This window comes from Catharus ustulatus, chromosome 3 (assembly GCF_009819885.2).
Source record: "Catharus ustulatus isolate bCatUst1 chromosome 3, bCatUst1.pri.v2, whole genome shotgun sequence".
NCBI classification, from domain to species: Eukaryota; Metazoa; Chordata; class Aves; order Passeriformes; family Turdidae; genus Catharus; species Catharus ustulatus.
Genome location: NC_046223.1, coordinates 58,572,862 through 58,597,267, shown reverse-complemented (window position 1 = coordinate 58,597,267; position 24,406 = coordinate 58,572,862). Strand labels below are relative to the sequence as shown.

The window sequence follows — 24,406 nt, the reverse complement described above, 5'->3', positions numbered from 1 at the left end:
TCATCCACATCTCATGCAACTTGTCATGTTAATTTATCCATTTTCAACTTTGTGTGCTTTTAATGGGGTCTAACAGTTGGACCCACTGCTGGATGCAAGATGGAGCAGAAGCTGCTCTTGTTTAGAGTGATGTGGGCAACAAGCTCTGTGCATTTCAGTCTCATCAGCTGGGTGTCTGCCCTATGCTTCCATCTTCGTGGTGAATCTGAAGCAAATATTAAAAAAATACATCCAAGATGTATAGTAAAGGAGTGACACAAACTGGAGTGTTGCTTTGCTAATAGCCCTTTGTTTTGGGAATGGAGAAGCTGAAAGATCAGTGAACTGGATAACCAGTTCTCCTTGGTTTCTCCCATGTTTGAGACGACACATTCATAAATTAATAATCAAAGGAGTGTAATGAATGTGTGCCACAAAAAACTGAGAAATGTTGGTAAATCTGTCTAATGTAATGTCTCATTACTTGCAGATAAATGAAAAAAGATGAACAGAGAGATTTCTAATGCCGTTAATTTTTGTCTTTTAAAATTTTTTCACCCATCTCTCTGAACTCTGATGTATTTGTCTGAGCTTTACAACTATTCTCAATGGAACTAAGAACAGTGCTCACCAAATTAGATGTAATTGGACTAAAGTGCAGTTTAGATCCCTTCAGAGAAATGAAGCAGTTAATGTGAAGGAAAACTGAAATTAGTTTCTTTTGAGGACTAATGCAGTGGGACAGACTGCACTGACCCTCATAAAAAGAGCCTGAGCAACTTTTTTTAGAACACAAAACTTTTTTTCTTTTTTTAAACTAGTGATGCTGTTATGTCTCCTTTGACTTTACAAACTGCCCAAAGGTTTCTTCTCCTTTGCACACATTTTAATTTGGAAGAAGTGCTATTGTTTTATTAGTTTTGATTATTCAGTTATTTAAAGCAGAACACTTGATGTGAAAATCTAAGTTTGCCTTTGCAAGGCCAAGAATCACATCAAACTTCTTCGCAAGAGACTGGGGTAGGAAGGTAGGATTATACTGCAGGTCTGGTCAGATTTGAAAATACTGAGGTTTTCCACGTATTTACATTTTTTACTCAGATGTGACTGATGGATCCTGCTTCCAAAACTGAATTTATGTACAGAGTGAACAGGGATTATAATTATACTGGCAGGTTGTAAAAACTGCTTATAGTCTTTCATTTAGTGATGTTTTATATTTAATTCTGTTTTTCATACTGGAAGGTATTGCAGATTTAACAGATCCAAAGAGTTGTCTGCTAGACACAGTGACTTCTGAATCTTGGTCTGATCTTTAGGATTATATAAAGCCACTGTTTTCCTGAATGCACTGCAGAATAAATTCAGAGCTGGGGTAATAGTAAGTACTACCATTGTTAATATTTTATCATAACAGTCTGTGCTCAGTTTAGAAAGGAGACAAGGTGTGCTGCGTTGAGGTACCAAGTACCTTTGTACTCTGGTTCTTTGCAGAGTCCGCTGGTGCATGTTAGGCAAATGGTTGACTGTGTCTATACATTGAACTAGCTTTAAAATGGTATGTTGTCCAGGGGGAGGTTTGGAGAGAAAGGCAGAGAAGTCTTTGAATAACTAAGGAATGCTGAAATATTCAGTGCTGTTGCCTTTCTTGTGGCTTGAAAGAATTGTTGGTGCTAATTCTGAAAGTGTCATCTTGCAATAGTCATCCTTGGCTTTTTCTTCAGATAGCCAAGTTCCCCGAGAGCTAGTTGAGTTAAGGTTGTTCTTCTGTTTGCAGGATTCACAGTTTCTTTCAAGAATGAATCAGTAAAACTTAATATTAAAAAAATAGTAATTGTCCTTGACTAAATTTGTACTGAAGAATCTTAAAGCCCTTTCAGAATTAGGTTGTTGTTTTCTACATTTGATTTTTCTTGTTTGTCTTTAATCAGTTACTGCCATTCACCTAATACTGTGTGCAACTGCAGAGGAGCTTCCCAGGCTTTACGTGCCTTTGTTCAGTAGTGTGGTGACTTTATCCCTCCTGAGTTCCCGTGTTTTAGATTTATGGGAAGGATGATGTGAGAAGCAGGAATGTAATCTGAGTGTTGAGCCATTCCATATTTCTTCCATTTAATATCTGGTCTCAGCATGTGAAAACTGTGAAGCCAAATTATTCCATCTGTGGTATTGGCAGTGAAGCAGAATAGGATCCTTTTTTGTGAGGTGGATTATGTGGCTGTGAAAGGCAGCTTTGAGGAGCACAGCAACTCCGGGTGGAAACAATTTGGCTTAATTAAGGGCTTCTGAACTGAAAATTTGGAGGCTGAATGCACACACTTGGTTGCTTGTGGAAGTGGGGTAGGGCGCTTCTCCCATTTCTCACCCAGTGTGTGAAAAGAGTCTGATGATTAAGAGGAAAGCCCTTTTCCTGGCACTCTTGATTTGTCTCTTGACTTGAAATTCTGTTGCAGCAGGCTAATTACTAATAAAAATAAATAAATAGATTTCCCCATTCTGAAGATTTATGTGGGGGAGGTTTGGAAGAGAATTGTCAGGAATGTGGTGTCTTCCTGATCCCAGTTTGGTGCTTCAGGTGTGTGTTTGTTAGATCCCATCTTTCAGTGTAATGTATCTGTGATACCTTTGAGTAATTAACAGGGCTTCAGTGGCAGTATTTTGGGAGTACAGACAAGTGGTAAGACAATATTTAATTAAGGTTTGCTGTTCCACCAGAGGAGCTTCAAACCTTCGCTTCAGGAATAATGGTTAATTAGTTGAAATGGCTTCTGTTGGAAGGTAATAGAATCGGTTGGAGAGCTAGTTCATTAAATAAAAGGTAATCAATAAATTAAAGGGTAATTAAGTATCTTATAATGACCAGAATACATTCCATACTTTAAAAAAATGCTTGTGAAAGTATATTTCTTCTTATAGAGCAAGCCAATACAATTTCTCAAAATAATTAAAATGTATCTAAAGTGTGGAAGCTAAAAAACAGATTCTTCTTTTTGCACATATTAGCAAATCTAGAAAAAATATTTCAAATGCTGAAGGGCAGAGTCCCAAAGAATTGCAGAGCTCTTTTGTGCTGTAAGAATAGCTTCTGCCTAATAAGAGGTCCAAAAATTCTAGTTTTAATCCATTTCACTGCATTTCCTCATGGGATATCCATATGTATTCTTCTTTCTGTCCTGAATAGTTACATTTCTTTGTAGTTGTATTGTTGATGATGCTAATATAAGCACATCAGTAGAGGAGCAATACCAAAGGCTGTATTGTAGAGAGTATTCATTCATACATCAGAGCAGTTGTGCCAAACACTTTGAATGGAGAATTTCTTTCCATCAGCTAGATTCACCTTATCCTGGAGTTTTCCTTCATGGAAGAAACCAATTTCAAGGTTATAGGCCATTGTCTGTAAGACCTGCTTCTTCTGTGTATTTCATGTGGGAGAGCAGAAAGGTAAATAGTCCTAGTTATATATTTTGGTTTTTCTTCCTCACAGAAGTACTTTTATTTAGTAAAGTTAAAATTGCTTGCATGTATATATTCAAAATGAGAATGAAAGACTGTTCTGTGTGGGCTGGGGGGTAATCCAGCCTAATACTGATGTTTTCTTTTTCTTTCCTTCTCTCTTTGTCTTTCCCTGCTGCCATCCTTCAATCAATACTTGACCACGCAGGCTTTAAATGCAAGTTTACCAGTACCTGATGTTAGTGAAGACAATGTGAAGCACGATGCTTCACCACAGGAACAGCTACAGCTGGGAGCTGCTACAGCATCTAAAGAACTGGATGGGCAGCAGTCAGAGGCGGCTTCACCACTCCAAGAACCATCCGGAGAGCAAACGGAGTCTGCTGGAACAGAAGGTGAGTGAAAACATGTGTTCAGTGGATGTATCATAAAGGCCTGTGTGCTAAATGGGATGAGAAGTAGAAATGGGGCTCAACTCACTGTCTGCTACTGAACAGGTATTACTCAAGTGATCTGTTGTTGCTCAAGAACTTCTAGAGCACTGTTTGGGGGAGATGTTTTCTCTGTAGAAGAGAGTTCAGATCACCAGTGGCTTCTGGACTGAAGGTGTTGGTGTCAGTGGTGGAGGTGCCCATCTGTTCCCCCTTAGAGTTCACTCTCAGCTCTGAGTGCCTCTGCTTGTCTGCTGCCCATCTCCTGACCATCCTGTTAGGAGCAGCTCAGTTTCCACTCAATGTTAATTCCTGCTGCATATGCCTGTCCCTTCCTTCATAAAGCAGAAATCCTTTTATGTTAATTCATTAGTGATAATAATAAATTATTTTGAACTCCTAGGAAGGGGCAGTCTGTTAATCCATTGGTTTTACCTTGATTAACGTTCCCTTTCCTACAGCTTTTAATCAGATTTGCATTTGGACCACAAAACCTTTCTCATCATAGGCATCCCAGTATGTTCTGTTTTGGGAACATCTCCCTTGCCTTGCTGCACAGTCAGGAATGTGCTGTTCTTTCTCCTGTGTGATCTGGCAGCCCACCTTTCCTGCTCTCACCAGCCTCTTGTAGCTTCCCTCTGTTCCTGTTGACAGGCATGCATTGAGAGATCTGCTTCAGCAGTCCTGCTGCCTGCTGGCTTCTTTGGCAGGATGGCAAGAGAGAGGGCTGGTTTTCAGCCAGGACAGGCATCTAATGCTGGTGGTGGAGAGCAGGGAAGGGATGGGGAAGGGAGAAGGGTAGATGATGCAGTATCTTCAGCATCACGCTGTAGAGTAGCTAAGGCGTTTGTGTAACCTTTGGTGTACTCTAGGGTTTGAATCCTGGTAAAAGCAATTTTTCATCACATCTTTAGATTAATTGCCATAATGCTTTTATCTCAATAGAAGGCTACCATATTTTTATCCTGAGCTTTTGCACCTTTTTTTTATGAAACTCGGCTTCTCTAAAATTTTACTCTTAAATTGACAGGGATGGGGGGAGGATACTTGCTAAACAAAGTCATAAAGAAAGAGAAAATACCTTAAGCAGTGTCAGAAGAACTCATGTTGGTATTCAGCTTCTGGATCAGGCTGTTAAAAGGGCATGAATTTCAAGTTAATAGTCAAAGATTATAATTATTTTTGAATAATCTTGGGTTGTAGTTTCAGTTGTACAGAAATCACATTCCTAGGATATGTAATGAAGAGGTGAGAAGCTCCCTCTGAGTGCAGGTAATTATGTGTAACCACTTGCACAGCATGACATGAACATACACAGCATTAGGAATTCGGATTTGAGTAGACTTCCTGAAAAACCTTGAGAATCATCTCTGCTGTGGTTGTCTGATATTCCTATTGTAATCCTGTCTTGTAAGACAAAAACTTGTCATTTTGTCACTGTTGTCAGTGGAGCCAAGTCTACATGGTAGCATTATTTATGTGAAAGGGGAAACAGTTCTGTGTTTGCTCTTGAAGTGAGATGCAGCATGTATTTGCTGGTAATAATAGCTGAAAATGGCATCATCTGTAGAGACAAATAAAACTTGCCCAGTTGAGCACTGGAAAGAGTTCTTCAAGTAAAAGTTTTCTGTTTGTTTGTGTCCTCTCCTCTGGACCTTAGAGTCTGGTCTACCCCATCTGTCCTTAGGCAGTTGAATAAAGAGAAGAGGTATCTCTTAGTTGCTTCTTGCAGAGAAATCTTTCCACATAGAAAAATGTTCCATTTTAGTGCTCCACTTCATGTTCTCCCTTTATTGTTTATTTCACCTTGCTTGCGAGTCTAAACTCAGAAGTGTTGTGGCACCAAGCACTGAAACAATACAAGTTTGCCTACAGTGAAGGAGTGTTTATGATTAAAGATTTTTTTGGGTTGGTTGGTTCTCATCATCATAATTTGACGTCTGTATTAGATACTGAGCCTTTACATTTTATTTTATAATACTACATCCCTTTTTCACTATCAGAAGGAGCATTAAATTATTATACTACAAGTATCTGGAGTAACTTGTTTATAAAACTCTTGAAAGAGAATTTGAGGCAATTTATAAGTAATAGGTTGCAAAGAATTCTAATTAAAAAAACCCTCCAGACAAATGAAGACAGAACAAAAAAACCCAAACCAACTCCACAGTAACAGGCAAAGGAGCAAATATTTCAGTGTGGAAAACTGAAATAAACACAGAAGCGTTTTGTATAGTTTTGTTTAGGAGGGACAAAATCCGTGAGGTTTTTAAGCAGCATCTCTTGAGATTGCGTGTGGATGCTTTGTGGGAAGCTGCGTGGGGAAGGTATTACGGCAGCGGGAACTGAAGCAGGCACCTGGTTCGAGGGCGGCAGCCGGGGCAGAGGAGATGAGGGCTGGAAGCGGCAGCTCCGAGACGGGGACCCTGTGAGGCACCACGCTTGTGCCGGCCTGCGGTGGGAAGAGCCGGGCGGGCGGGGGGCGGTCCCGGGCGGGGCGCGGGGCTGTCCGGGACGGGGGGAGCGGCCGTGGGGCTCGGGGGAGAGCGCAGCCCTCCGACAGGCGGACTTCCATCAGGCAGCCTCTCCGGCAGCCGTGCCTCCGTGCCGCCAGCGGGTGCCGAGGGTGGAAGCGCCGCTGCCGCCCGGCCGCCTCCCTCTCGCTGCCGTCGGCTGGGGCTGCCCCGCGGCCCTGGGAGGAACCTCGGAGCGGGTTTCGTGGTGCCGCTGTGGCTTCAGCCATGCTGGGGACAGTGACCATGGCGGGTAAGGCAGTGTGGCACTGCCGGGTGCCGGCACGCGCGGTTTGCTGCCCGGGCTCGGCGGTCCCGGGGCTGCGGCGCTGCCGGAGAGCCTCGGAGCGCCGAGCCCCCGGGATTAGCCACTCTGCGTTCCTGGCAGGGCGACAGGAGTTAAAAGGTCTGCCTGCCTTAAGTGCTTTTATCTCGGTGAGAACCGCTTCCAAGCCAAGCTTGCTGGAGCTTCAGGAAGTGTCGTATCGCCTCAATCGGTGTGGTGCCCGTGATACGAGGCTTTATGAATGTGGAGGTGCTAACTGGGTGTTCTGCGGGACGGGGCTATGACCTGGTATCTGAAATTGGGGAATAGAAAGAAAAGGTAGTGACCGCGCTGATGGTGCTATTTCGCATCAATCAAACAATAAGGCAGTAAAATGCCTTCAGAGCTCACCTTGGTGAAATTGGAGGAAATACGGAAATTGGCATCGTTTGTATGTTGAAAAATATTTGCACGAGAGAAATGAAGCTGTTACTCTATTGCTGTTTTATCTTAACGAAGCAAAATTCGGAGGACATTAGCACCGTGGCAAGGATGTGTGTGTGTATGGGAGGCAGCGGGATCCCAGCCTGCAGTACCAAAAACCCGGTGCTGTGCGCGCTGAACTCCGCACATCTCACGGGAGGAATTAGCACACAAGCCGCTGAAGCAGAGAGGTAACACCGTAAACTAGTTGGGCTTTCTGAAAAGATGAGTTTTGGGAGAGTAAAGAATTAAAAGAAAAAACTAAGAAAAAAAAATTATCACACTACTGGGTTTGTGTCTTTCTCTGAGAGACAAAGTGCTATTATGAAGTTTAAATAAACAAACCCCGGGGTTTTTTGTGGTGGTTTTTTTTTTCTTTTTCCTTAAAGATAGCTAATTTGCATCGGAATTTCTCTCAGATTGATGATGTATGGCTCTAGCTATCTAGGAAATCTTTATTTCATTGTATTAATTATTACTCTCTTTTAATGTTGTTTGCTAGAGCCAGTGAATGAATTCAACAAATAGGGGGGGTTTATTCATGCAAAATACTTTAACTTTACAATACATATGGACAACAAAGCCTGTGGAAGTGCGGCTCCATTTGGAGCGGGCCCTGGGGAGGACTGTACGTGATTTGAATCAGTGAGTAGTGGAGGAGATATCCTACTGCTGTTTACAATAGGGTTTTCATTAAACTCGATGTTTAATGAGCTTATCACATGCTGAGTCTTTTTCCTCAAGGGTTCTCTATTTTTTTTATTTCCTTTTATTGTTAGCAATTAAAGGTTAAACTGTTTTTCAAAAGCAATGTCTTTATAGGTTTGCACAGTTTTGATCATTTGAGGTTTTCCTTATTTAATAATTCCTGTGGAAGAACCTTGGATTTTCACTGCAGCACAGCTGCTTCTGTAGTACATTTTGCAAGAACTGCATTTAGCTTGAAGTATGTGTTACCATTTCTTGGAAGGGACAGAGGACCTCTGCTTATTGGTATGAAGGAGTGTATTAAGCTGTCATGTGTCTAATTAATGCAGATGCAGCTTCATCTCCTTTGTGGTGAGTTTTTGATGTTTACATTAGTCTTTATGTGGTCGTTTTGATAAAGAAAAATTTTTCAATCTGCTCTTCATTGTTCATTAATCATTAGGGGTTCTCAAAAATGTCCTAGCATTTACTGGCCTGTGTTGCTTATCCCATCTTTGTTGCTAATGGAGTCATTAATTTTTTTTCCCCTCAAATACCCAAGTGCTAGAGTTGCTTCTATCTTACGCTTGGTGAATAGATTTTATTTTAAGAAGCAGAACCATGTCACTGAATGTGAGATGTGGACAGCATGTCTAACCATGAAATTTCATAAATATTTGTAGCATGCTGGTTTGGTTCCCAAACAGAACAGCTGTGCTGGTCTAAGAGCAGTTTATTATTGTGAGTGTATTTAATGATGAATTTTTAACTACAGCAACTATATCCAAGTCCTAGATAACAACCCTTCTGGCTTTAAAAGTAATCTATTCATTTTTAAAGAAGAACTGTACTGTTTTCTGATGTTTTGGGCTGTTTCTTGAAACACTGAAATGAAAAAAGAAATATCTTAATCTTGAATAAATGAAATACATAACTTTTCCCGCTGGAATTTGAGAAGCTGGGCTCAGAATTGGAATTTGAGAAGTGCTGGGTTGGAGCAGACGAGTACAGCTAAATCAAAATCTTCTAAAAATAAAGATTTTTTAGGAATGTTAGGCTGTTACAGCATCACAGCGGAAATGATTGTGTGTTTAGGGAGGTTTTTTTTGCTTGTTTTTTCAGTTACTTTTCTATGATAGCATTTTCTGGGGAAGTTGCTTTTGCTTTCTAAAGCCATGAAAAATAATAGTTATTTTGCAGCTTGTTTCTTTTTTCTGTTTTTGAAACGATCACAAAGTATATGAGATTTTTTTTTTAAACCTTCAGTTGCCACCCAAGTACTAGAGAACTGAAGACTAAATAGTACTTGTTTCAAAAGCTTTGAAATAACAACATGGTTGAAAAGCTAATGAATTGCATGGATGCATGGTGTGATTTAGCATGCAAAAATCTTTTTAAATCCTCCCTCATTATTTAATTAATCTGAAAGAACTTGCTCCCTGCAATGAACATGGCAAGTCAGTTGTTAGAAAATTGAGTGAATAGAAGGGAGAAGGACGTAGTGTGTGCTTTCTATGGAAGAATTGTTTGTATATTGAAGTGGAAATAAATATGGTGTGTAGTAGGCAAAGGAAGGAAGAATATTTTAAAAATACATTGTCAAGAAGCAGCAATGTCGCAGGTGTAGTTAAAATTTAAATTTTTAGAAGGATAACACATAATCGTATTTCCGTGTTACTGAAAAGTAAGTAGTGTGTTTGATTTATTAAACATAACCTTCTAAAACTCATGATTAAAAGAATCAGAATTTGTGGTGTAATGCCGAGTTTGTACACTCTGCAGTGGAAACTTAAGAGCACAGATTGGGGTGGGTTTTTTGTTTTGTTTGTTTGTTTGTTTTAAATGCTGAAGTGCTCAATTTCACAAATAATTCCAAACAGCTACTTTATTAATAAATCTGTTCAGGATAGGTTTTTCATAGATACTGTAATTTCAAGCTGTCTTTTGGTTTTTAATTACTCTTTTCAATTTTTATGCTTACTTTATATTGGCATTAATGTTTCTAATGATAATTAGAAGAATTGTGCAGTTGAGAGAACTGCATTTGACAAATACAAGCTTGGTTCAGATTTTTTTTAACTGCCTTCTGTTTGTGTCCTATGAGTTTTAGAGCAGTAGCTGGTGGTTTGTTGTTTGTTTGTGGGGGGTCTTTTTGTTTGTTTGTTTCACAAGTTGTATTTGTAGCAAATCTAGACACAATGGAGGCAAATGATTGTAAAATACATCTCATGACTGCAGCATTTGTTCTTGCTCATGCGAACCTAGCGAGAGAGTTGTATATGTGACCAAAAGCACGACTTGGCCCTAAACACTGAGTAAATGGAAACAGCACAAAGTCCTCTGGAGCCTTGCAGTGTCCGGAGGAGTTTGCGAGGTGGGCGCTGGGTGTGTGTCACATCCATCTGAGAGATTGAGAATGTAGGGAATTCATGGAAAAAATCCAGCGCCGTGCTGCAAATCCTTAGGGGGAAAAGTCAACCAACTCCAGATGTTGACATGGTTGACTTGGAGCATATGAAGTGCTGTGGATTTAACTCTTGCAGTCAGAGTGCTTTTTTTTAACTCTTTGGCAGCTACCAGGGGAGAAACACATTTTCACTTCTGGAGAGAGATGAGAGCTGGGAGCAGTTACGTTGCACTGCCAACAGTGTCTGTCAGTCTGCAGAAAGAAGAGTTTAATTATTCATTTTATTTTTAATGGGATAAGACAGGAATTCAGTCATTCTGAAAATACTGATTCTCCAACAACTGATCAGCTTGCTCCTGATAAAATAGAAATAAATTCTTACAATGGACTAAGTATGAAATTGTGAGTCAAGTGCCTCTGAGTCCTGAAGACTGTCAATTTTTACAGTTTCTTTCAGAATAAAACTTGCAGTTATTAAAACATGAGCAGCACCTTGATTAAATTAAAAATAGTTGAAAGGTTAACTACTATGTAAGCAGTTAAACTAGAATTTCAGTGTTGGTCCTTTGCCACAGTAGATGTAAACAGCAAAGTGTATCAATTTTGTGATATCACCCTTGATCTTTTTCACCTCCTCTTGCTGTATTCTATTCATTGGCTTGCACATAGCTGGTAAAGTACAGCCCTACTGAGGAGAGACCTAGGGAAATGTTATTCATTTCAGTATTTTACTGTATTTGTTTTGTTTTGTTTTCTGGTAGCTGTTTGGATGAGCCTGTCTGGTGTTTCTTAAAGGTGCTTTCAAAACCACTGAATTAATTCAGAAAGTGCTGGTTGTCTTGCCAGAAAGCCTGTGATAGTGACATGCTACAGAACTCTGACCAGCAATGCCTTGTGTAAGTAACTTCCAAACCTTTCTGCATTCAGAATTGCACTAACAGTGTTTGGGCACTGAAGTGTCATTAATAAAAACATCACTGTAGAATCCAACTGCTAATATAAAGTTCTGGGTGTATACATTGTGAAAGTACAGCTTGGATATTCCCGGCGCTGGAGCTTTGTCACACAACAGTGGCAGCCTCCTGGCAACATGCAGACAAATTTCCTGAATGGCACCTCTTTCCTCAAACGCTGAGGAAAGGCATCAGAAATTCAGTTTTAAAGACTTTTCCAGGATTTTTAAAGTGTTAAAGGAGGAGACAAAGTAGAGACTGGGTGCAACAGCAGCAGGTCACTTACCAGCTGACACTGGAATGTTGTCTTGGGGATGAAATACCTTCCTTTGGTGAAATGGAAGGGGTAGTGCTTGGGCTAGGTCTGTAAGTGTATCATCTCTGCACCATGAAGGAGAGATGGAAGTGTGATTTGTTGTACCACAGCTGTGACTTTTCAGACTGGTATTAGTATGTGTGTATTCAGTCAGTCAATGTTTCTGTTAGTTTTTCTTTTATCACTGTGTTTAGTGAAGTATTGTGAGGTGATGTGTCTGCTGGACGGACTCACAAGGAAGACCTAATGACTGTCAGCTTGATTTAACAGTTTTGAGAGCTTATCACTGCCTCTAAACTCCGTGTTCTCTATTTTTATGATTGCTTTTGCTATCTTAATGCATATCCATACCTGCAGATTTTGTGATAGTCACAGCTCTTTTCACTTGCAAAACATTTTACAGAGACGTGGTCTTTATCTTAAGGTGTTATAGACACATCATTTTATGAACAGAATAAGCAAAAACCCTCTGAATGTGTATCTTAAATATGAAGAGATGCCTTTACATACTGGTTTTGCATTTTATCTCTCTTTAAGAAATGCAATGCCTCATTTATTCATGTTCTTTTATCATTCCGCTCTTACAGTAACCCCATTTATCTGTAATACCTGAAACTCATCGTACACTGAATTTACACTAACACCTGTGCTAGTATGGGACAAAATTGAAAGGGGACTTCCAAAGGGATGTTTCCTTAAGGGAATTAAGAAAAATTTAGGAATAAATAAAAAAGAAATGTCACCTTTTTTTGAAAGTTATTTTGAAAGCTGAGTATTTTCAGTGATGATGGGCATGCATTCCCAGGGAGTGTTTGCAGGAGGAAAGGTGAGCCTATAGAGCTCCATGGCTGTGCAATCCAAAGTGCCTTCAGACTTCTCCACTCCTTTCTGCCTTCCTTCACTCCTGGTCATTCCCACTTAGACACAGCATTTCCCACTGGCTCTCAACCCTGTATTTCAGTCTACCTTCAACTCATGTCAGATGGACGTTTCCATGTGCCTAAGAGTAAGCAGATTGGCATTACTGCAGGGCTGGGACAAACAGAAAGACTCTATAGACCTTGTTTTCAGCAGAGCCATTTCTGTTGAGCCTTTGACAATTTTCTGCAAAATTGCATAATTTTATGGAAATGACAAGGACTTTATTTCCAGACTTAGGAATAAATGAACACAGACACAAAAATGGTTCCTTGACTTTACCCTTGTATAATCTCAACATACAACTAAATAAACAAAATGTAATGTTTGATTGATATGAGTTATTTTGCCTGTGGATTGTTCTGGTGTTTGCAAGAGGTACATTACAATGGGCTAAAAATTCTGGCTGCTTCTTCATAATGTCTCTTGTTTTACCCTTCTCCTTCACAAATGGCTCAGTTAAAACATCTCTGGTCTAAAATGTTCAAGGAGCTGGCATGTTAGCAGAGGTCAGGCTTTTAATTGAATTAGGAGTTAACAATTGAGGTAAATAAAATTTAACTGTTAGATAAAGGAAAAACGAAATGCTTTGCTTATTTTGACTTAGAAACAACAACCAGTAGTAGGCTGCTGATAGTGAAACCTAATTTGCCTACTACATAGCAGTAAGAAGGCAGTATCCTTGTAGATTTTGGTTTTTGCTTATTGTGTAGTTAGTTTCAGCCTTACCTGGACTGTGTTGTCTGTGAGTTTCTGAAGAAGCAGCCCTTAATAAAGGGGGAACCAGCAAAAGGCTGTGAGGGACCTCTGGAGATCAGGTGTTCCAGTAATGCAGGGCCAGCTGCAAAGTCAGACAACTTTGACGTGGTTAAAATAAAAACCGCATCACTTCAAGTAAGTTGATGATTACATGCTTTGTAAAGCTGTCTCATCCTGCCTCTGGACATTGAAGTAAAGTAGCACATATACAGCTTAAAAGAAAAGGACCATGCCTTCTTCTAGGGTGTTGCTGTTCAACATCGAATATTTAAAAATAATTTTATTTTTTCATCTTGGCACTCTAATAGGTTTGGTCAGAGAGAAGAGTATGTTCCTTCATGGCCTGGCACTTTCACCTGTTGAACAAAACCTAGGGTCAAGAACAATGTTAAACTGAAATCCTGGCAGCATCCAAGCACAAGAATCTTTTGATATCTTGAATATGCCATAGATTTAATTTACATGCCAGTCTCTGAACTTGAGTTGACCAGAGGAGCAATAATACTTAAATTATCCCCGCAAGTCTGAGAGGGGGGTTACCAGTGATCTGAAGGAAAAACACAAACTGTCCTCAAAGAAAAGATAGTGCAAATAGACATGTGAGCAGTGGAGGATTTTACCTGCTTGCATAGTAACAACCTCATTCATTTTAAGCAGCATGGAATTGCTGTAGATGGTGATGCTATGTATGTATTGCATACATACAGATATTTTATGGGACAGTTCCAAAGATCTGTGATCTTCAAAGCAATATATTATTAAATAGCTGTTTTGTAGGGCTTACAAGTTTTCAGAAAAACAGGTTTCCCATGGGTGTTTTCACATCTTACTATTCTTTTGGGACAGAGCTGTAAAATAAGCTTTCTTTTTTGTCATAATTTTAGGTCAACAGGCTTTTTAAAAATTTTGCTTTGTTTTGTTTATTTGCAGAGGTGGTTTTTTTTGTTGTTGTTGTTGGGTTTCCTCAGATATCTGTCTGCATGGAGATATTTATTGAACTTTGTTTCAGGGATAATTGCATATATTATTCTGTATAGTTTGTGATAGAATTACTTTTTTCTTAAGTTTAAGTTAAAGTAAAAAAAAAAACAAACCACAAACCAAACAAACCACACAAAAATAACTGCAAAATCAGGGTGTAGAATAAGAGAATATGAGCTTGAAAGGTGCATTTGCAAATAAACTGTGGAAAGAATTGTACAATTATGCAAAGAAGGAAAATAATTACAGTAATGATAGAACAGACTAATTCTTAAAAATGTACTAGTAGCATATATAAAAGGTACACAGATAATAATAGAACAAGTATGTTTATGAAAATTGGTAATAATAAAAATATACATAAAGGTATAATATAAGGTTAAATTTTGAAGGAGATTAACTGGGGTTTTTTTTGTTGTTTAAACAGTTGGACAAACAGAACATTCCAGTGTAACCTTGAAGGAAGACACTGAAACTATGGAGACAAATCCATCTGACTCGGGCACCAAAGACAGTGTAGATGCTGAGAAGGAGGATTCAATTAAGCAGTTGCCAGCTTTGGAAGAAGTTGCAGAAGATCAGGTGGCAGAGCCACAGTCTTATGATCTGGGTTTTAAAAAGGTTTTTAAATTTGTTGGGTTCAGATTCACAGTGAAGAAGGAAAAGACAGGAAAATCAGAACCGGTTCAGCTGCTTACTGTAAAAAAGGAAACACAGGTCCCTGAAGGAGCTGATGATCAAAAAGAAGTCAACTCAGAAGAAGCAGCAGTGCCTGAGGATGTACTCTCTGCAGAAGACAATACCAAAGAGACATTGAAAAATGAAAAAACAGAAGATGAACCTCCTAAAATACCAGAAGCAAATGAGACTTGTTCTCAGGCAACTGCTTTGGCCACTGAAACTGCATCACCATTAAGAAAACTTTTTACTCAAGGATGGACTGGATTTAGAAAAAAGAAGAGTTTCAGGAAACCTAAGGAAGATGAGCAACAGTCTCCTGTGAAAGAAGAGGAGAAAGAAAAAGAGGGGACAACATTAACAACAGAAATCAGTGAAAAGGAGGAGCAACCTGAGTCTGAGAAGCAAGATGAAGAGAGGAATGTGACAGCAGTAACTGTTGAAGCGCATGAAAAGGAGCACGCTGAAGGTGAAACACAGGAGTCAGAAAAGACTTCAGCAGCCATAGGAGTAGAAGCAAGTGAAAAGAAAGAGGTAGTCAAGCATGATGAGCAGGGACAAAAAGAGGACCTGGCAGCAGCAGCTGTAAAAGAAAGTGCAGAGGGGAAAAAAGATGAAGATGATCAAGAAAGGAAACTAGTGGAAGTCTCGGAAAGTCTTGGTAGAGAGGAAGAAGAAACTGAAGAAGGAGAGAAAGAAAGTGAGGTGACAGAGAAACCACTAAAACCAAAGTCAGTGGTACCTCTTGTCACTGAGAGTGTGAATGGAGAATTGAAAACATCCTCAGAAGTCCTACCTGTAGGAGAAAAACTGGAGTCAATAGAGAAGTGTGAAATAGATCACAGAACTGAAATAGCCTCTGAAGAGACATTTGAAATAGGATCTGTGGCAGAGGAAGTTTCTAGTGATCAACTTAAACCTGAAGGAAGTGAAGAAAGCAAATCCGTTCTACTTGGGAAAGAGACGTCAGATGAAAAAACAGAGGAAGCAGAATTGAAAACATCACCCACAGCAGGTGATGTTGCACAGGGAGAAGCTCTGGATAGAACCACAGAGAAGAAAGAAAGTGAAGAACATGAAACAAAGTCACCTCTGAGTGCTCCTGAATCAAAGTCCTTTTCCACTTCTGAACATTCAGTCGACACAGAGGATAATCAACAGTCAATCAAACCCACTGATGAAGGACTACAGGGAAAACCTGACACAGATACAACTGATACTGTCAAATCAGATGAAGCAACCGTGGAAATAACTTCTGAAGAGGCAGCTGGAAAGAGGCCTCCAGAAAGTATCACAAATGAAGCAGAACTCCTGTCTTCTCAAGAAAAGGCTAAACTACAAGGCAGCCCTTTAAAGAAACTCTTTACAGGTACTGGATTGAAAAAACTGTCTGGAAAGAAGCAAAAAGGTAAAAGAGAAGAATCTAAGTTAGGGGAACAGGGTGAACCAATTCAACACTTATCAGATTCCCCAGATAGCCCGGAGGAACAAAAGGGGGAGAGTTCTGCTTCTTCTCCTGAGGAGGTGAATGAAGTTCCCTCTTTGGAAAAATCTGCAGAAGGAATGCAGGTCACTGAAAGTGAAGATGCCACAATTCCAGATGTGGAGCGAAAAAGAGAAACTGTTACACCTTGGGCATCATTTAAAAAGATGGTGACTCCCAAGAAACGCGTCAGAAGGCCTTCTGAAAGCGATAAAGAAGAAGAAATTGATAAGACAAAGAGTGTAGCAGTATCTGCAACTGAAAATGTTGTTGATGAAAACCAGGGAGAAATAAAGGAAAACGGGATTGACCAGAAACCAGAGAAAATTACAGAAGAGCCCAAAAGAAAAGTTGACACCTCTGTGTCTTGGGAAACTTTTATATGTGTAGGCTCTTCAAAGAAAAGAGCCAGAAAGTCATCATCATCTGATGAAGAAAGCCAAAAAGTAGAAGAGTCTGGACAGAGCAAAGAAACAGCAACAGATGGAGTTCTTACTAGCTCTCAGGAGAGTGATCAAGGACAAGGGAATTCTTCCCCAGAACAAGCTGGAAGCCCATCTGAAAGTGAAGGCATTTCAACATGGGAATCATTTAAAAGGTTAGTTACTCCAAGAAGGAGATCCAAAACCAGAATGGAAGAAAAAAGTGAAGACTCTGTTGTGGGATCTAGCCTGGAGCATTCAACATCGGATGGTGAGCCTGGAAAAGATGAATCTTGGGTTCCTTTTAGAAAACTGATGCCTGGGCGTAGGAAGAAAAAGTCAGATGGAAAACCAGAACCAGCTCATCTTAAACAAGCAAGAGAAGACATGGCAGAAACAGCTGAAGAAGATTCTGATATTCCAGCTGTTGTTCCTTTATCTGAGTATGAAGCAGCAGAACAGGAAAAGATGGAAGCCCAACGAGTGAAGGATGCTGAAGCAATGAGAGAACAAACCTCAGAGGAAAACAGAGCAGAAAAGTTAGAGGAGACTCTGAGGATGGAGCAAGGATCTGAAGGGCTGGTACATGCAGTTGCTGTTACTGTTGTGGAAGAAGAAAGGGTGGTGAGCAGCATTGAGGAGAGATCACCATCATGGATATCTGCTGCTCTGACAGAGTGCATTGAGCAGGCAAGAGAAGAGGAAGAGAAAGAAATTCAGAAAGCAGCTGAACTGGGTGTTACTGTGGAGGATGCAGTGGTAGCTGCTAAGACAGTGCCAGAGACCAGAAAGGATGTAAGTGATGATGCCACAGCAAGTGAACTGGAGCTAACCTCTGAAGCAGTGACTGCTCTGGAGACAGCAGAAGCTTCCTGTGCTGAAGAAACAATGGAAGCATCCCTTGCTGAAGAGACAACTGAGATGGTTTCTGCTGTTTCACAGTTGTTAGAAACCCCAGATACTACAGAGGAAGCTACACCAGTTCAAGAAGTAGAGGCCACTGAACAAAATTTGAAAGAATTGGACAAACAGACACAAAAAGTTCTTCATGAAGTTGCTGAAAGAGTCAAGTCAGATGTAACACAGCTGGTTAGTGAAAGAGCTGTAGCAGAAACTGTAATTACAACAGCACAGGGACTTGAGTCAGAAGTGAAAGGTGGTGCTAAAGATGGGAGCATTGTAGACCAGGAAACTGTTCTGCTTGAACAGTCCTTGGAAAATGAACACAAAGAAGATGGCCCCCAGCAAAGTGCAGAGAGCATTCAGGGCCAAAACAGAGTTGAAGATACTGTTTTACCTACAGGATCAGAGAAAAGTGAAATACCTTCTGTGATGGAAAAAAGCACGGAAAGACATCAAGAATATGTTGAAGATCATAAAGAAGTAAATGAAGTGCAGAGGAGAGGAGAGGAAACTTTATCACATGCCGAAGAGTTTAACAGCATCGAAGCCATCATTCCCAAGGAAGAGCTGTCTGCAAAGCGGAAGCCTTCAGAACAAGAGAAACTGCCTGTAACAGAGTTGACACTGAATGGGACAAGAGATGAATGTGCTCTAGAAGGAAAACCTACAGTAAGTATTGCATATAACACAAAGGTTGATTTGTCAAAGAAAAAATCAGCAAGTGTTAGATACTATACCTTGTTTAGAACCAGGTTGTGGGTATATTATTGTTAAGGACCTTCCTTGTGAAGCATGAGACAACTGAAGTTCATTTCCAGTGAGAGACGCACAGATGTCTAGAAGAAGCAGGCACTGAAGCTTGTGTGCAGGGTGGGGTGCATGCAGTGCCTACAGAAATTGAGTGGGAGATGCTGTGCATAGATGCAGAGGTACTGAAATGATTGCCATTAGGGTTCCTGCATTGCACAAAGTAAGTTAAGATTATCTATGAACACCTGAGATACAGATGTGATCCATTGAGACCATACGCAGTGTATGGTGTCTTCAGTTGTAGGCAGAAATACGAGTGAAGCTGAGGTACCTCTGCAAAGGGAGGACATAAAACAACACCACTATCCAGTTTTAAATGCTGTAGTTACTGTGGCTGGCACATTCTTGTCTTCTTCCTTACCTCCTCATCTTCTGGCTTACTCTTTGTTTCAAATGCTGCCAGCTGTCCCTTCCTTTAATTAATTTTAAGGCTGCACTTTGTTTAATGAGCTACACATCCTCAGAAACCACACAAGCTGAGATTTTGGTGAGCTGCTAATCCCCGTGTTATCACCTTGTGCTCTTCCCATAACTCTTGTCCTTTTGGTGTTGTGGTTTTTCACCTAGAACATTGCTGGTCATTCTCTGCTTGTACCCATTCTCACAGAGCTGTTGCAATTCTCCACAGGTTCAGGACAAGACAGAGGATGAAACCTCATCCTTGGGGCTAACAGCTGAAAAGCCTGTGCAGCTTGGAGGAGAGGGCAGAACGCTTACTGTGGGACCAGAGTATACTGTGGTCCCTGTTAAAACTGAAAAACAAGATGGAATTCCTGACTCAGAAGAGCAGGTTTGTACTAAAGGAGGGCCTAGCAGGACACCTGTCCTGAGAGAGGAAGATGATGCTGTGCTCAACGGAATAAAAAGCACAGAAGTCACTGTGCCTGAGGTTCTACTGCAGAGCAAGGAAAAAACTTCTGCCATTCCTTCAAAAACAGATGACTCAGAAGCAGATGCTGAGCAGAGTGTGAGCAATGGGTCTGACAGAGACTTTGCAGCAAAACATTCTGTGGCCATCACAGAGCCACAATGCAGGGACAAAACAACTGAAACTCCCTCCAAGAGTGACGAAGCAAAAGGTGGCAAAGCGGAAAGTGCTGTGCTCAAATCTGAAACACAGCTGGAGAGCACTTCTGTTGTTACTGAGGCTCCTATGCAGATTGAAGCACATGGGGCATCTAATTTAGCATCAACATGCCCAGAGATTGTTGAAAATGGAAGTGCTGTTATCACTGATATAAGTCCTAAGAAATGCGAAACACCCAGCAGCTTGGCTGGAGAAGAGACTGTGGGAAAAGGACAAGAACTCGTAGAAACCTTGAACTGTCAAGGCTTTCAGAAAGAAGATAAGAAAAATGAGCAATTGCTGGAAGGAGCCAAAGAAGCATTTGCATGTGGAAAACAGGAAGCTGTGAGGCATGATGAATGTTCAACTGCTGTCCAGCAAGAGGAAGGCTCTGACTCAGCCTTTGCACAGGCTGAAAGCTTAGGGGCTCTGAAAACACCTGTGGCTGTAGCAGCTGCAGCAGGTGGAGAGCATGTCGTGGCAGAAACTGCGACACACACAGACGTGACAGCCAAAACTGCACAGCCCTTGGCAACCACACCAGAGCAAATGGTTTCTCAAGAGGTCCCAGTTTCTAATATTGACTGTTCAGGCTGTGGGACTGCAGAGCTTGGTGGTGTGGAGGCAACCAAGCCTGGAGTAACTTGTGCTTCTATGAATGGAGTATCAGAAGAGCAAGAGCAGCCCCAGAGCACAGAGCAAGCCGAACACAATGGTATTCCTTCCAGTCACAGTCTGTCTCCCAGCCACCCAGAATTTCAGAAGCATGTCGTTCAGTCTGTGATCATAGAGTCCCAGAGCACAGAAATTGTATTGAATGCCATCCAGTCAGCTGTTCACAAACTTGCAGAAACAGAAGAATTGGCTGCCCTTGAGTCAGAGCAGAGCATTAAGTCCATAGGGAAAAGCCCATCAGATACAATTGTACCTGAACTTCTGGGAAGTACGCAGGTAGATCAACAGCTTCCAGTAAAAGGGGAAGAGATGCAAAGTAAAGAACAAGAGCTCAAGCAACCAGGAATAGTGAAAACTACTACCTTAACTGAGTCTGCAGAAATTCATGCAACTGTGGAAAAAACAAAGGACATGCCTTTAACTTCTATGATCTTGAAAGATAGACAGAGTCAGAATTCTTTAACAGTCATAGCAAGCCCTGAAGACATTTCAAGGGGAAGTGTGACACTTCAGAAATCAATCCTAGAACAAAGTACTTCAGAAGATTCAACCAAAGACACCCTAGACATACACACACCACAATTAAGGGAGAAAGAGGTTGGGTACATTATGGAAATCTCAGACCAACATACAGGACAGCAAACATGCAGAGAAAGTGAACAACCATATCATCCACCAGTGGAGGACGGGAAAATGCAAATGTGGGAAGATGACAGTTGTCAAGAAGGAACATCTTGCGATAGACAAAGTCAGAACTCAGTGGCTCTGACGCCTTGAATGTAAGTAGCATTTTTAGCCAGTAATTTATTTATTTTTCTAAGATAGTTGTGAGGATCTCTGAACTGTTCTCTCCAATGTGGTGGTTTTGTTTTGTTTTTAATTATTTTACTGAAGGGCTGCCCTCACTTCAGTGGCCTTGGTCTGTATGTTTTGGTGTGTATTTCTGGAAGGTAGTAAACAGTTTTCCTTGGTAGGAACTCACATCACATTTAATGTATGTAATTTAATATTCAAACACAGTCTCTAACAAAACTCTTTTTAAAATCCTAAATGATGTGAGAACATGGTAAACCTGGAGTGCCCCATGTACAAAGCTCTCTGCACTTCAGAGGAATTTGAATCAGAAATTACAAGTATAATCTCTCCATAGGATATATACTGCACTTACTTCACTAAGTCATAAGACCTTTATCTCTGGGAACTGCTTGGGAAAATAACATATTCTTGAGAAAGTAAGTTGCCATTACTAAAGCTTTTTTACTGTCACCTTTCTTTCAGATATGCTAAGCATCCATGTGGCATTTGGAGAGATGCCAGTCCTAGAGAACAACTGACAATCCTGCCACAGAACCGGGAGCTTTATTCACTACCCTTTATTCTTGGATGTTAACATCTGTTCTTTTGAAGACCTCACCTTGCCATTTTTGTTTAAAAAACAAAACCTTTAATATTGGCTGTATCCATACCTGTGTTCCATTTGAAGGTTATTTGTCTCTGCCCAAAATAATCCATTAAGACTGGAGATGCATCACTGAGTGACTGGGCAGACCACTAGAATTTTTGCCATGGTTATTGCTGTCCCCTCATTTAATGTGTGTCCTGTATGTCCAATCTCCTTGAATCCCTTCACTTGTCCCTGAGTCTCCCTCCCTTCTTTAGCAGTCTCCCTTCCCCCTCACATCTTTCCTAGCTGCCTTGATCTGACCTGTGAGTGGCCATAGGTGCTGCTCAGCTTGTGTGTGAGGGGGAGGAGGAGGGCTGACTGATGAGAACACATGAGACTTCTGGATACGTCTGTCAAACAGCAGGAACTGGATCACGCACAAATCATTGAGCAAGGTGCTCAAGTTTGCTGCCTTTCAGTCCCATTCAGGTATCTCTGTCCATCTTTCAGTTGCAGGCCTGATTTAGTCAGAAATTATTTCTACAGTGTAGCTTGAAAGGAGATGGAAAATACCCTTCCTCTCTTGCTCCAGACTTCAGGTCTCAGGACTGGACTGTAATGTATTGAATATTTATATGTATGTCTTAAACCCAGTTCTGATTTTAATGTAGAACAATGATACTTCTGTACTGTTTAGGCATTCCCTTAAATGAATATTGTAGCGTAGCCTGGAGAGGAAATTGATACTATTGGAGCAGAAATTGATAACATATAGTTGCCTATTTATTGTTCCAGGTTTTTCCCCCGTAAAATCTCTCAAAAAATTTGGCTGTCTTGCTTTGAATATTTATATGTATATCCTGTACCCAGTTCTGATTTTAATGTAGAACTATGATATTTCTAATGACAAAAGGAGAGCCCTGACCTGACCCACTGCTCACTTCTACTTGCAGCCCACCCTGGTTTCTGAGGACCCTCCAGACACCATCATTTTCGCTGTCAACTTGTTCTTGTTTTACTACCTTTATATCTCGCTCCTCTCGTTCTGCTAATTTCTGGTCGCTGCCCCATCCAACCCAAAGCCTTTCCCTGCTTTATAATGTCGAACATCTTTCCTGCATACACACTTCCTCCTTTTCCAACCCCTGCCTGAACTGTTCTCCCACCACACCATTTTCTGAAATTCTCCCCACTCCTGGCAATTCTGTCTTTTCTGAGGCAGGAGTAGGAAAGAGGAAGGAAATTACTTGGTAATGAGTTCTGCCTAAAATTGCAAAGAGCTGATGAGATCTTTGGGGTACTGAGGACATTAAAAGCTTTATGAAAGGTGGATTGGATTGACAACAGCTGAGACTAGAATGGGCAGGGTGATATAAAGATACTTAGAAGCCCCAAGACTGAAAGTCCTGGGATGTCTGTCCCCTACAGGAATTGGTCCTCTCCTTTGTCGTTTACATTAAAATCGAACGAGGGGTACAAGTCAGTACTTTCAGCTCTGATTTCCAAAGTGAAGGTTACAGATCACACATTGTGAAACCAATGCCCATCAAGTTGAACAATAGCTCACTCTCATACCTGTATAGTAATTTATTTTAAAATCAACTTTAGTGTACAAATGCTCTTGTTAGGGCAGGTGCTGGCCTCTCCTTGAGGCTGCTCGTCCAGCAAGCGATGTGACTGATTGCACTGGTGTCATTGCACCATCTGGTGCTGCCCTGTGTGGAAGCATCAAAAGATTTTTCTTTACCTCAGAGCGAATTATATAAATATTTAAAGCCAAACAATGTGGTTTCAAACAATCCAGTCTATCTCTGTCAATTGTTAGCGGCAGCTTCCCCCTTAGCTTTGGGCAATTCCAAAAACCTCGGTTGATTTCCACACGTTTAGGTTGGCTTGCAAGGTAATGATGCTCTTAATAACACCTCACAAGTGCAAACTTGGCTGAATTTGTACAAATTGTATACCTATGTACCTTAAGCCATATTGCAATAACTGCAGCAGGTAAAATAACAAAAGCATGACCTGTGTAATCCTGATTCTTACATTTGTAGCTCCAAAGCTGTTAATAATATGTAAAGTTACTTCTTGTCTGAACCTCATTTAAATAAAGCTAGCTTTACCACAATGTAAATTGTCTGTTGGTAGTAATTGAGCAGGCAAGGGCTTTTAACTTGCCTGTTTTCTCCATTAATCCAGGGCCTAGGTAAGCAATGCAACAAACCTATCTATAAAAGAAATACAAAAGCTTCTTTTTATAACTGACAGCTAAAACACTTGCTGCACCCAAAACCACGCTAATGGTGCAGGGTCCGTGTATCCACAAAAAGTTCCTACTTTGTTCCAGTGTATTGCTTTGGCCTCTGAAACTCCTTGAGACTGTGACTTCTGGCTTGTGCTTAAAAGCTTGAAGCTTTCTGTAATCCAATGTATTGGGTTACCAAATTTGATTTTGTGTTTTTAAGGTAGATTTTCATTGATTAAATAAAATGCAACTACAAATTTGTTCTAACCTGTGTATGTGGTGGGTTTTTTTTTTCACCTTGCTTTAGTGTAAGTCATTTTCTGATGGTTGCTTCATCTTCAGGGAGTTAGATTTGCTCCTGGGAATTCACATTCAGCTTTTGATGTGAATTAAATAAGCTATTTACAGAATTAAACTATGATTTGGCTCTAAGTTTCAATAAAATACACATATTTCAGAAGAAGTAAGAATAGGGTATTCCAGAAGACTGAAATGCTTTTATCGAATTCAAGATAAAAAACAGTATTCAGTGATCCAGAATGAAAAATTAGTGTATCATATGCCTTGCTGGTGTGACTAAAGTATAGAAAACTCC

The 24,406-nt window shown here is 40.6% G+C and overlaps 1 protein-coding gene across 3 annotated transcripts in view; it reads left to right on the top strand.

Annotated features, from left to right (window-relative positions):
• The window catches only part of AKAP12 (A-kinase anchoring protein 12), a 29,772-nt gene extending 5,694 nt beyond the window's left edge, over window positions 1–24,078 (top strand). The window contains exons 2-5 of one of the 3 annotated variants that reach the window (XM_033054934.2): window positions 3,644–3,830; window positions 14,576–18,303; window positions 19,073–20,964; window positions 21,464–24,078. In XM_033054934.2, the coding sequence (XP_032910825.1) occupies window positions 3,644–3,830; window positions 14,576–18,303; window positions 19,073–20,962 (5,805 nt within the window). In that variant the 3' untranslated portion in view covers window positions 20,963–20,964; window positions 21,464–24,078. Of the gene's footprint in view, window positions 1–3,643; window positions 3,831–6,514; window positions 6,633–11,027; window positions 11,118–14,575; window positions 18,304–19,072; window positions 20,965–21,463 lie in introns of those variants that run through there. The other 2 variants (XM_033054935.2, XM_033054936.2) reach the window with 2 other exon arrangements.
• Window positions 24,079–24,406: the final 328 nt, after the last annotated feature.